The 14,299-nt window shown below is 47.0% G+C and overlaps 1 protein-coding gene across 10 annotated transcripts in view; it reads right to left on the bottom strand.

The window, feature by feature from the left end:
* MARK2 (microtubule affinity regulating kinase 2) overlaps positions 1-14,299 on the bottom strand; it is a 382,575-nt gene that overhangs the window by 81,586 nt on the left and 286,690 nt on the right. For all 10 annotated transcript variants that reach the window (XM_075837219.1, XM_075837216.1, XM_075837215.1 and 7 more), the window contains one exon: positions 230-327. In XM_075837219.1, coding sequence (XP_075693334.1) covers positions 230-327 — 98 coding nt within the window. The remainder of the gene's footprint in view (positions 1-229; positions 328-14,299) is intronic.

Below are 14,299 nucleotides of genomic sequence, written 5' to 3'. Positions count from 1 at the left end.
AGAAGTCAGATATTTATGTTAAAAAAGGCAGCCCTCTGAATTGGTAACATTAAGCGTTTCTCCAGATTAGTGTTTTATAACATGTCAAACTCCGATCGACGGGGTCTACACATTTTAGTCCATGCCAATAAGAAAAAAGCAACTGTACAAGAAACATATGGAGCAGACAAGGGATATCTATATTCAGAAGAAAGAATATCTAATAATGTAGAATACATAAGATCTTTACCTATCCTTGCCATTCTGTACTGATCCAGGACCATGGTTGGATCTCTCCAGCATTGGAGAATTGCGGCTACGATTGGTACCAGTGGACAGTACACTGTTCTAGAAGGATAGAAGTGATAAAGAGCTCTGTTAGCAAAAACAAGGACCAAACAAGTTAAAATGTGTACATTTTCTATTTATTTATTTTTATAAATATTTTATTGTTACCATCTATTGCAGTACAAAAGATACCGGTATTAAATTTTTTCATATTACATATATAATTTATAACTCGATAACTTTCAAGACGCATTATATCATTTCAACCGTGTCTTTGCTTTTTATTTTTAACCCTTAACCCCCACCCTTCCTTAACCTCCCTCCCCCATGTTGCAACCTTGCTTTTGTCATATGTCCTCCCTTCGTATTCAACTCCTTAAATGTTATATTGATTTATTCTTGTGAGAATAATAAAGTAGTCATTTTTTTAACCTCTTAAGGCCTCATGCACACGACCGTATTTTTTCCCACCCGTAAATACTGGCGTAAATACGGGTCCGGTGTCACACGTATTCCACCCGTTTTGCACCAGTATTTACGAACCCGTGCCCGTAAATATGGGTCCGGTGTCACCCGTATTCCACCCATATTTACGGGCACGTTTTTGGCGGCAAAATAGCACTGCACTAATCGGCAGCCCCTTCTCTCTATCAGTGCAGGATAGAGAGAAGGGACAGCCCTTTCTGTAATAAAAGTTAAAGAAATTCATACTTACCCGGCCGTTGTCTTGGTGACGCGTCCCTCTCTTCACATCCAGCCCGACATCCCTGGATGACGCGGCAGTCCATGTGACCGCTGCAGCCTGTGATTGACCTGTGATTGGCTGCAGCGGTCACATGGCCTGAAACGTCATCCAGGACGTCGGGCCGGATGTCGAGAGGGACGCGTCACCAAGGCAACGGGCGGGAGACAGGACTGGAGGAAGCAGGAAGTTGTCGGTAAGTATGAAAGTCTTATTTTTATTTTTTACAGGTTTATACTGATCGGTAGTCACTGTCCAGGGTGCTGAAAGAGTTACTGCCGATCAGTTAACTCTTTCAGCTCCCTGGACAGTGACTATTTACTGACATCGCTTAGCAACGCTGCCGTAATGACGGGTGCACACATGTAGCCACCCGTCATTACGAGAGCTCCATAGACTTCTATGGACTGTCCGTGCCGTTATTACGGCCTGAAATAGGACATGTTCTATCTTTTTCAACGGCACGGGCACTTTCCCGTGAGAAAACGGGAAGGCACCCGTCGCCAATAGAAGTCTATGAGCCCGTTATTACGGGTCGTAATTACGACCCGTAATAACCGGAGTTTTTACGGTCGTGTGCATGAGGCCTAACGGTTAGATTTTTTTCCACCATTCCTTTGTATGCATACTGTTTTTATATCCCAACATGAACAGCCTCCTTACTAGGAGGTTCTAAAACGTGTATACGTTGGTGGGGATGTGTGGATCCAGTGGTCCAAAATAGTTTTCTTTGCAGCCAACAACATAAGATGTATACCGTAGTCCCTAAATGGATTTTTATTCCTTATATCAATGTTATTATCTGAATACAGGATATGCAACCATATATCCATGGATATTAATGTCCCGTTAAGATCATTTATTTGATCAGTTATGGCTTTCCAAAAACTTTGCATTCTCGGACAAAACCATAGTCCATGGAGTAAATCAGCTTTCTCTTTATAACATTTTGGACAATTCTGTTCATATCCCTAGATATATTGCTGCAAGGGTTTATAAAATGCATAAATAGTGTGATGAATTATTCTCCAATACATCTCTCTCCAGTTCCCAGGAGATTTCTCTATTTACCTTTTGTAAAGCTTTAATAACCCTCTCGTATATTTCTTCTTCACTTTGCCGCAAGGAGAACATATCTTTCCATTTGACTCCTAATCTATTTAAATGTACATTGGAATTACAAGTGGAATCAAAGTGACCGTAGACTGTTTTGACAAGGTTCATTGTGCTCAGACACTCACTAGTTCTAGAAAAAAATGAAGTGGCTGCAGAGCTCTGTGATGTACCCAAACGTCAGGTGAGGGAAGGGTCCGGCATGTTAAATTTCAAAATGACCGATACTTTTATTCCTTAGTAGATAAGCCGCTGACAGAAGATTCTGGCAGCAGCTTTGTCCCTTCTTCCTACTGAGAACACATACACGCTCGGCAGAGCATGCATGTGTATGGTAGAGTGAGTGGGGAAGAGTAGCGGTCGGCTGAACGCTATCTAAAGTCTATGGTCAACTTAAAAGTGGATATAGCCGCAAAAGGTAGTCCAACTCCATATTAAGACCCAAGGCTTTGTAATGGGATGCCCAACTAGCTCATATAGGTATGATGGACAGATGTTCACATACTTTTGGACAAGTGTATATCATTTAACCAATATTTGACGGATACCATCAACGGAACGACGGATAAGGGTAGCATTTTCAAGTAACGGTTCCAGGAACAAAACACGTTTATCTTTCTAATAATTATAATAATTACCAATATTCCCTCTAAACTTTTGTAGATAGTGAGCGAGGCAGTTAGGGACCTGGGCACTGTTCCTTCTAAACCGGCAATCCAAAACAGCAGCAAAAAAAAACAAAAACCCTGCATGTACCACAAGTTGTCTGCCAATGCAAACTCAATGGGGGCACTCACAGATTGATTTGATTGTGCTAAGAAACACCCACCCGCTGTAAGGTGTATATGCATGCTCAAATCCCACTGCCTGGTCTTCAAGTTGTGTGCTTCTCCCCCTCCCTTCCTGCTTTTTATACACTGACTGGACCTGCTTCGGTGCAATCTGAGCCCGATGCAGCTGGATAACAATAGCAGGACAAGCGGCAGGGCTCCTGACTTCAGGTTTTCTTACCAGCGGTTCTGCTCTGATCGAATATAAAGATAAAGAGTACACATACATACTGCATGAAAGGCGCTTTTAGACGGGCCAATGAGTGTTCATATGAACGCTTGTTCCCGATCATTGCCCTGTGTAATCAGGGCAACAACCAGCCAATGAACTAGCAAACACTCACTTATCGGCTGATCCTATAGTTTTTGCAGCAATAAATATTATGGCTGTCGGCAGCACATCTCCCTGTTTAAACAGGTTGATGTGCTGCCGACATAATGGAAGTTTTTAGAGATGAACGATCTTAGTAACGATCTCTCATTCCCATACATAACCAATCATTGCTCCTTGTGAAAGGAGGAAACGAGTGTCGACAAACCAGCTGTCTCATTGATCGGTGCTCATTTTCACAGATCATATTGGCTGGTGTAAAAGGTCCTGAGCACTTTTTCTTTCCTGGAGCACAGGTCATACTAAGTGCCTGTGCATTACTTTCTGTCCTATTCTATATTGTACAAGCTATGCTAGAAAGTAGTGCTATAATAAAGTATGGGATGTGCTCCAGGAATGAAATGTTCATGCAGATAATATATTGGTAATTTGAAAATTAGTGCCAGACAGCAATCTAGCTATGCTGTTTAGGGTATGTTGACCCACTGCTTTTTTTTTTTTGCCTGACAGTCACATAGGTGCAAGTTGAAAGCCCGCCCACTGATCAGGAAGTACAAAGGAGCCACAATAGAAAGGGATGGAAAAGCAAATGGGTCAGTGAGTAATTTTTTTTCAATAAAAACACATGCAAACGCTGTAAATTTGTACAATATGTTGATTTGGCATACTAAAAAAGTTAAAAAACAAAAAAAAACACGGTCGCGAGACAAACCTTTAATGACTCATCCCTCCTGGTCTAAGGCAGTGATGTTAATTACACCATCCCTAAAGGTCCACGCTGGTGATTTAGGGCAGATAAGGGGTTAATATCAGTATCCTGGGTGGTCTAGAGAAGTAGGGGTCATCCTTCATACTTGGTGTCTGGTGGGTTACTCGCCCCTACAGGCTCCAGCTTTATCTTGGCTGTAACAGGAGACTGAGCACTGACAGTTCAGCTTCCGGTTCTCTCTGTGCAAATAATCCTAGAGATGACTGCACACCGCTCATCAGTGAACTTAAAATGATTAAAGCACACAACTGATATTATTTTTATTACTTTAGACGTTGGTGCCCTGTACAGTAACATCGACCATCATTTAGGCCTAACCAGTCTAAGAAAATTTCTAACAAAAATCCATACATAAACCCCCTACAAACCAATTTCCTTTTAAAAAGCACAGAGTTTATTCTCAAGAATAACATATTCACTTTCAAACAATTATGCCAATATTTTCATGGGGGATTTCGAAGATTCATACATCTTGAACCATCCCTGGGCTAAACCAAATATACTGATGTACAAGAGGTACATTGATGATCTCTTCTTTCTATGGAAAGGAGATAAGGAGAAAGCTATACTCTTTTGTGAATCCCTAAACAATAACTCGTGGGGCCTCACTTTCACCAGCAATTTGAGTGATACAGCCATTGAATATCTGGATCTTGTTATTTCATTCACTAATCACCAATTTACAACAAAAACCTTCTTCAAACAAGGAGATACGAATAGCTATTTGGATTACAAAAGTGGACATTTTTTCAAAATGGATAAAGAACATACCATTTAGCCAATATAAAAGAATCCGAAAAAATTGCACACTAGACAAAGATTTTGTCACTCAGTCAAGAATTCCAAAATACCGATTCTGTGAAAAAGGCTACCCCAAGCAACTACTAGTAGAAGCTTTCAAAAAAACTTCCCAAATATCCCAAGAAGCTTGTTTAGCTCCTAAAAAATTCCCTTTCCCGACTCAGACCGCAACGCCAACTGCCAATAATCTCAATTTTATTACCACCTACAACATAGCACATAAAAAAATCTGTGAGAGTTTGAAGAAGAGACTGGCATATTCTTGAATTGGATCCATATCTTAAATCAATTATACCTCACAAACCGACAATAACCTTCAAACGTGCCCCCACACAAAAAAAACATACTGGCACCTTGCAGAGTACGACACTGGAATGAACATAAATCGTCTGAGAATAAAATTGGAGCATTGGGGCGCTACAAGTGTGGGGTAACAAAATGCCTTTGTTGCAACACCATTATCCACCAACTTACCAGTTTCAAATCAAATTCCACAGGAACTTCCTTCCCCATCAAACATCACCTCAACTGTAAATCATCTAATGTTATTTACCTAATCACGTGCACCTGTAAAAAAACAGTATGTAGGTAGAACAATACAACCCCTACACTGTCGCCTCAACAAACATAGGTCAAACTATATGAAACTATTTATGCAGCACAGCATATCACGTCATTGCACTACCGAACATAAGGGAGATTTTAATTGTTTTTTGATCACTCCAATTGAACAAATAGACCCCACCCTCAGTGACCGTTTTGAGAATTAATGTAAAGGGGAGATCTTCTGGATCTACAAACTAGACACCCACAAACCTATGGGCCTCAATGAGGTCACCGAAACCATCATTTGACACCTGAAACTGTTCGAGGCGGTAACCTGTCTCCTTAGCAATAAGAAACGCCAACCCGTCTCCTGGCTTCCGAGCGTCAGCGCTCGATCTCCATAGTGACCTGAGACGCACATCCGGCGATCCCCGCTGTAAACGGCAGACACATACACTACCGTTCAAAAGTTTGGGGTCACCCAGACAATTTTGTGTTTTCCATGAAAACTCACACTTATATTTATCAAATGAGTTGCAAAAGGACTAGAAAATATAGTCAAGACATTGACAAGGTTAGAAATGATGATTTTTATTTGAAATAATAAATTTTCTCCTTCAAACTTTGCTTTCGTCAAAGAATGCTCCATTTGCAGCAATTACAGCATTGCAGACCTTTGGCATTCTAGCTGTTAATTTGCTGAGGTAATCGGGAGAAATTTCACCCCATGCTTCCAGAAGGCCCTCCCACAAGTTGGATTGGCTTGATGGGCACTTCGTGCGTATCATACGGTCAAGCTGCTCCCACAACAGCTCTATGTGGTTGAGATCTGGTGACTGCACTGGCCACTCCATTACAGATAGAATACCAGCTGCCTGCTTCTTCCCTAAATAGTTCTTGCATAATTTGAAGGTGTGCTTTAGATCAGGGGTCTCAAACACGCGGCCACTGAGGCAGTCATCTGTGGCCCGCAGGACACAGAGCTGCTAGTATAGTCTCTGCTCCGAGACTCTGTGGAATCCCCTGACATCACTGTCCATATAAGGACAGTGATGTCTAGGGCTTCCACAGTGCCAGAGTCCCGGCAAAGCGCTAGTATAAGCTCTGCTCCTGGACTCTGGGGATTCTGGCAGTATCTACAGAGGGCACTGAAGCATTATCTACAGAGGGCACTGTGGCAACATCTACAGAGGGCACTGTGGCAACATCTACAGAGGGCACTGTGGCAGTATCTACAGAGGGCACTGTGGCAGTATCTACAGAGGGCACTGTGGCAGTATCTACAGAGGGCACTGTGGCAGTATCTACAGAGGGCACTGTGGCAGTATCTACAGAGGGCACTGTGGCAGTATCTACAGAGGACACTGGTATTATCTAGGGGGGTGGCATTATCTACAGAGGGCACTGTGGCATTATCTACAGAGTGCACTGTGGCATTATCTACAGAGTGCACTGTGGCATTATCTACAGAGGCCACTGTGGCATTACCTACAGAGTGCACTGTGGCATTATCTACAGAGGCCACTGTGGCATTACCTACAGAGGGCACTGTAGCTGTATCTACAGAGGGCACTGTAGCTGTATCTACAGAGGGCTCTGTGGCACTATCTATAAAGGGGCTGCCCAATCTTGACATTCGTGTGTCTGCCAAACGCTGCCAACTGAGCCGCCACACTGCATTTAGCGACACTTAAACTGCAAAACTGGATTGTTAAAATAAGCACGTGGAGAAAACGCGCAAATTCCGTTAAGTTTAAACCTAGCAGTATTATTACAGTAATGTAGTATTGTTATAGTAATGAATGTAGTATTGTTATAGTAATGTAATGTTGTTATAGTAATGTAGTATTTATATAGTAATGTAGTATTAGTATTATTATAGTAATGTGGTATTGTTATAGTAGTTCAAATAACTAATTGATTAAAATAATTTTGTATTGTATCAAATTTGAAAGTAATGCGGCCCTTCAACTTCACAATTTTTCTATATGTGGCCCACTTACCCGGCCGGGTTTGAGACCCCTGCTTTAGATCATTGTCCTGTTGTAGGATGAAATTGGCTCCAATCAAGCGCTGTCCACAGGGTATAGCATGGCGTTGCAAAATGGAGTGATAGCCTTCCTTATTCAAATCCCTTTTACCTTGTACAAATCTCCCACTTTACCAGCACCAAAGCAACCCCAGACCATCACATTACCTCCACCATGCTTGACAGATGGCGTCAGGCACTCTTCCAGCATCTTTTCAGTTGTTCTGCGTCTCACAAATGTTCTTTTGTGTGATCCAAACACCTCAAACTTCGATTCGTCTGTCCATAACACTTTTTTCCAATCTTCCTCTGTCCAATATCTGTGTACTTTTGCCCATATTAATCTTTTCCTTTTATTAGCCAGTCTCAGATATGGCTTTTTCTTTGCCACTCTGCCATCAAGGCCAGCATCCCAGAGTCGCCTCTTCACTGTAGACGTTGACACTGGCGTTTTGCGGGTACTATTTAATGAAGCTGCCAGTTTTGGACCTGTGAGGCGTCGTCTAATTCTCAAACTAGAGACTCTAATGTACTTGTCTTGTTGCTCAGTTGTGCAACGGGGCCTCCCACTTCTCTTTCTACTCTGGTTAGAGCCTGTTTGTGCTGTCCTCTTGTCACGGACACAGGGTATGTGGACCCACTAGGCCACTCCGCTGTAGCGGGGAGGTAGCTGACCATGTCACAGTCTATACGAAAGTCAATGGCAGACAGTAAAGCTTGGGTACCTGAAATAGTCCGGATGGTGGCTGTGGCTTCAGCACGGATGGAGGCTGGTGCGGCAGGTCGCGCCAGACGTGGCGGGCAGTATCCGATGAAGCAGACGACACTGGACGTGGCAGGCGACACTGGACGTGGCAGGCGACACTGGACGTGGCAGGCGACACTGGACGTGGCAGGAGACACTGGACGTGGCAGACGACACTACTCCAACGCAGGTAGGCACAGGAACTAGTACAATACGGAATACAGGAACGGGTAACAGGGCACGGGTAACAGCTGGAACGGGAAACACTAAGGGACCATTTGCGAGACAGACTGGGATAGACTAACAACGCTCAGGCAAGGATCAGAAGGCCTGGGGCCATCTTATAGACCAGGATATCAGGGCAGTTGATGATGATGACGAATAATTAGTGCGCACGCTGGCCCTTTAAGGCCGTGCGCGAGCGCGCGCACCCTACGGGACAAAGCAGGATGGAGCGGAAGTGAGCGCTGGCGTCTCCTAGGGAGGAGACAGGGACCAGCGCTCACGGATCCATGGCTGCGGGCGTCGGGGGGTGAGTAAACCCGACGGCCCGCGGCCATGGACGTTACAGTATCCCCCCTCTTACGCCCCCTCTTCTTGGGACCAGAGCGGGAGAGGAACTTTTTAATGAGAGCAGGAGCACTGAGGTTCTCTTCTGGCTCCCAGGACCTCTCCTCAGGACCAAACCCTTTCCAGTCCACCAAATAGAAAGTCCTTCCTCCTACCCTCTTGCAGTCCAGAATCTCCTTTACCTCGAATACATCAGAAGGGCCGCTGGGAGCAACTGTGGAACTAGAAGTCTTGCTGTAGCGGTTAAGGACCACTGGTTTCAGGAGGGACACATGGAAGGAGTTAGGGATTCTGAGGGTAGGAGGCAGCCGCAGTTTATAGGAGACAGGGATGATTTGTAGCAGAATCTCGAAAGGACCAAGGAACCTGGGAGCGAACTTGTATGAGGGTACCTTCAAGCGAATGTTCCGAGAGGACAGCCAGACTTTAGTCCCCGGAAGAAACTGAGGTGGCTCTCTTCTCTTAGTATCTGCCTTTCGCTTCATGCGATCTACTGCCAGCAAAATAGAGGACCGGGTCTGTTGCCAGATTTGCAGGAAGTCCCCATATGCAGAGTCAGCAGTGGGAACCGGAGATGAAGTCGACACAGGAAGAGGGACTCTGGGATGTTGACTGTACACGATGTGAAACGGAGTGGAAGTGGTGGACTCACTTGTGTGGTTGTTATATGAAAACTCGGCCTATGGAAGAAGCTGTACCCAGATATCGTGCTGTGAAGAGATAAAGTGGCGGAGATAATTTTCCATGATCTGGTTGATCCTCTCAACTTGCCCATTGGATTGGGGGTGATAGGCAGAGGAAAAGTCCAAACTCACATCCAGGAGTTTACAGAGGGCTCTCCAGAACATGGAGGTAAACTGAACCCCCCGGTCGGAGACAATGTGAAGAGGCAAGCCATGCAAGCGAAAGATGTGCTGAATGAAGAGACTCGCCAGTCGGGGAGCAGAAGGTAGGCCGGTCAGCGGGATAAAATGTGCCATCTTCGAGAACCGGTCCACCACCACCCAGATGGTGTTGCATCCTGCTGAGAGAGGAAGGTCTGTGACGAAGTCCATTGCGATGTGCTGCCAAGGGGCACTGGGTACAGGCAGAGGTTGAAGCAGGCCGGCAGGCTTGGAGTGAGTCACTTTGTTAGAGGCACACACCGTGCAAGCAAAGACAAAGTCCAGAACATCTTTAGGTAGCGTGGGCCACCAAAAGTGACGAGCAATCAGGTCTTGGGTTTTACGGACACCAGCGTGCCCAGCTAATTTAGAACTGTGTCCCCAGCGGAGAATTCTTTTTCTGTCTGCCAACCGAACAAAAGTTCTCCCCGGAGGGATATTTCTAAGTTGCAGAGAATTGGCGGTGACATCGCAGGATGGGTCTATGATAGTCTGAAGGGACTCCACCGTGTCCTTCGTCTCAAATGATCTGGACAGGGCATCGGCCCTCACATTCTTGTCAGCGGGACGGTAGTGGAGCAGAAATTGAAAACGGGTGAAGAACAGCGACCACCTGGCTTGACGAGGATTCAGTCTTTGAGCGGACTGAAGTTGGCTGAGGTTCTTGTTCTCGTTGAAGATCAGGATGGGGTGAGTTGCGCCTTCTAGAAGATGTCTCCACTCCTCCAGGGCCAATTTGATAGCCAGTAGCTCCCGATCTCCAATGGAATAATTGCGCTCAGCAGAAGAAAACAGTCTTGAGTAGTAGCCACATACTACTGCCTTTCCTTTGGAGCTCCTCTGGAACAGAAGTGCACTTGCACCAACAGAGGAAGCGTCCACTTCTAGTGAGAACTGCCGAGATACGTCAGGGTGATGGAGGATTGAAGCTGAAATGAAGGCTTTCTTGAGGCTAATGAATGTTGACTCTGCCTCTGTAGTCCACACCTTGGCGTTCACCCCCTTCTTGGTAAGGGTAGAGATGGGAGCCGTCAGAGAAGAAAAGTTCGGAATAAACTGCCGGTAGAAATTGGCGAATCCCAGGAACCGTTGTATCGCCCTTAGGCCTTGAGGACGTGGCCATTCCAGGACGGACTTTAGTTTCTCAGGGTCCATCTTAAGGCCTTGATCCGAGATTACATAGCCCAGGAAGGGCAAAGACCTCTTTTCGAAGGTGCACTTTTCCAATTTGGCATACAAGCGATTCTCTCTTAGTCGCAGAAGAACTTGGCGAACATGCCTCCGATGGGTCATCAGATCTGGGGAGAAAATTAAAATATCATCGAGATAAACTACAACACACATATAGAGGAGATCTCGGAAGATAACGTTAACAAACTCCTGAAATACTGCGGGAGCGTTACACAGTCCGAAGGGCATCACTAGGTATTCGTGGTGCCCATTGCGGGTGTTAAATGCCATCTTCCATTCGGCACCCCGGCGAATCCGGATTAGATTATAGGCCCCCCGCAGATCTAGTTTAGAAAAATGTTTGGCTCCTCGTATGCGATCGAAGAGCTCGGAAATAAGTGGCAATGGGTATTTGTTCTTGACCGTGATCTGATTGAGACCACGGTAGTCAATGCAGGGTCGAAGAGATCCATCTCTCTTTTTAAAGGAGAAGGAGCCTGCCCCGGCCGGGGAGGAAGATTTTCTAATAAAACCCCTTTCCAAGTTCTCCTTGATATAGGCTGACATCGATTAAGTCTCTAGCAAGGAGAGAGGATATACTCGTCCACGGGGAAGAGAAGCATTGGGAACCAGTTCAATGGGACAGTCATAATTCCGATGTGGAGGCAACGTCTCAGCCTCTCGTTTGCAAAAGACATCCGCAAAACTGGCATATTGAGATGGTAGGCCGGAAAGTGACTGAGGCAGAGGGGGCACAACAGGACGGACTTGTGACAGGCAATGGCTATGGCATCTGGAACCCCATTGAAGAACCTCTCCAGAATTGCAGTCATGGCAGACCCAGCAGGATAGGATTGATAGCCTTGGGTAGTACCAGGAAGGTGATCTGTTCTGAGTGAAGAGCTCCGACGCGTAGTGTCAACGGCTCTGTGATGAGCATGATCGGATCAGGCAACGGTAGACCATTCACAGAGGCAACTGCCAGGGGTCTCTCCAGACAGACTGTGGGTAGTCGAAACCGATCCACTAGATCCTGCTGGATAAAATTAGCAGCCGCTCCAGAGTCAAGATAGGCGGAGGAAGGATGTGATGTCTCTTCGGTGACGATGGCCACAGGAATCGATAATCTGGAAGAGGTTTTAACATTTGGAGACGTTCCACCTAGAGTTGCCTCTCCAATCAACCCTAGGTACTGGAGTTTCCCGGTTTCTGTGGGCATTGGCGCACAAAATGACCCTTGAGGCCACAATACATACAAAGTCCAGAGGAGCGTCTGCGCTGTTTCTCCTGTTCAGATAACCGGACTCTGTCTACCTGCATGGGTTCTTCAGGTAGCGCACTAGGAGTGGACAATAGTGGTCTCTGGATATGGAGTGCTGGTCTGTGGACCCGGCTCTCCTGACGAACCTCTTGAGTGCTCCCGGATTCTCAGATCAACCCGGGTGGCTAACAGGATGAGGGCATCCAAGGTAGAAGGAAGGTCGCGGGCTGCCAGTTCGTCCTTGATGTGAGAGGACAGTCCCTGCCAGAAGGTCGCCACCAGTGCCTCATTGTTCCATGCCAGCTCAGCTGCTAGGGTACGGAAGGACATAGCATACTCCCCTACTGTGGAGCCTTCTTGCTTGGGGGTCAACAGAGTGGCTGCAGCAGAGGATGTTCGACCAGGCTCCTCGAACACGGCACGAAAGGACTGCAGGAACAAGGCTAGGTCCGCGGATACAGGTCCTTGTTGCTCCAAGATTGGGTTCGCCCATGCGAGGGCCTTGCCAGCGAGGAGGGAGATAATGAACGCCACTTTGGCCTCCTCGGAGGGGAAGAGATGAGGCCGTAGCCTAAAATGCACCGTGCATTGATTAAGAAATCCTCTACATGCTCTGGGGTCACCGTCGTAGCGAGAAAAAAGAGGCAGAGGAACTGTGGATCCGGAACAAACAGGAGGAGCAACAGGCAGTGGCACAGCAACAGCTTCAGGAGGAAGAATCGGAGGTGGAACAGCGAGTAGATCCAGGCAGACCAGGATAGAATTCACAGCCTCAAGGAGTTGATCCTGATGTGTGCGTAGGTCCTGCATCTCTGTCTGAATCTTCTGTACTGCGGTCTTGGGCTGGCCAGCGGGTTCCATGGCCTGAGCGTACTGTCACGGACACAGGGTATGGGGACCCACTAGGCCGCTCCGCCGTAGCGGGGAGGCAGCTGACCAGGTCACAGTCTATACGAAAGTCAATGGCAGACAGTAACGCTTGGGTACCTGAAATAGTCCGGACGGTGGCTGTGGCTTCAGCACGGATGAAGGCTGGTGCGGCAGGTCGCGCGAGACATGGCGGGCAGTATCCGATGAAGCAGAAGACACTGGACGTGGCAGACGACACTGGACGTGGCAGACGACACTACTCCAACGCAGGTAGGCACAGGAACTAGAACAATACGGAATACAGGAACGGGTAACAGGGCACGGCTAACAGCTGGAAAGGGAAACACTAAGGGACCATTTGCGAGACAGACTGGGATAGACTAACAACGCTCAAGCAAGGATCAGAAGACCTGGGGCCTTCTTATAGACCAGGAAATCAGGGCAGTTGATGAGGATGACAAATAAATTGTGCGCGCGCTGGCCCTTTAAGGGAGGAGACAGGGACCAGCGCTCACGGATCCATGGCTGCGGGCGTCGGGGGGTGAGTAAACCAGACGGCCGGCGGCCATGGACGTTACACCTCTGAAGGGAGTAGTACACACCGTTGTAGGAAATCTTCAGTTTCTTGGCAATTTCTCGCATGGAATAGCCTTCATTTCTAAGAACAAGAATAGACGGGGCGTGGCTTAGCGGCATATGTAAGAGGACGCAGGAACCGGAGCTCCCGCTGCCGATATCCTGGAAGTCATCCTGAGACTCCACTATACTAACGCGGACATACCTGTGGTGAAAGAGGAGACGGCGGTGATCCTGCAGGCATAACTCTGAATCTGACGGAGGCTGTTATGACCCGGTCCAGGAAATCTAAGGCGGCAGAGGACGGTGAGCTGGGGCTGCAAGATGGCGCCGACATGTGCTCGCATGCAGAGAGCAGAGATGGGCGGCGGCATCCAGGCTGGAACACTTTGCCAGGAAGGCCCCTATGAAACCTGAGGCAGATGGAGGGATGTTGGATGGAGGGAAGGAGCAGGCTGGCCGCACAGGCTTGAGATATGAGCCGCTGCGAGCACAGATGGAGTCAGAGGAGGAAAATGGAGGAGACGCTTCAAGCGGGTCAGGAGGAGGATTAGATGGCGGCACGCAGAGATTGGACAAGCCTGGTCCCACGCTGGCAGATGTTTTTCGGCGGTAAGCCTGAGTAATACTACGCTGGCTAAGCTTACCTGCCAGGTGGGGGGAATTAAGGAGGATTTGTCTATCATACGCCATGACTTACAGAAGGTGTCAGAGCGCACAACAGCGGTGGAGGGTCGAGTCAGCGACTTAGAGGATGGAATGCTGCCCATGAGAAGAGATGTAAATGCGGTGGCG

This window comes from Rhinoderma darwinii, chromosome 9 (assembly GCF_050947455.1).
Source record: "Rhinoderma darwinii isolate aRhiDar2 chromosome 9, aRhiDar2.hap1, whole genome shotgun sequence".
NCBI lineage: Eukaryota > Metazoa > Chordata > Amphibia > Anura > Rhinodermatidae > Rhinoderma > Rhinoderma darwinii.
Note: the sequence above shows the minus strand (reverse complement) of the source record. Positions and strands in the feature narration are given on the sequence as shown.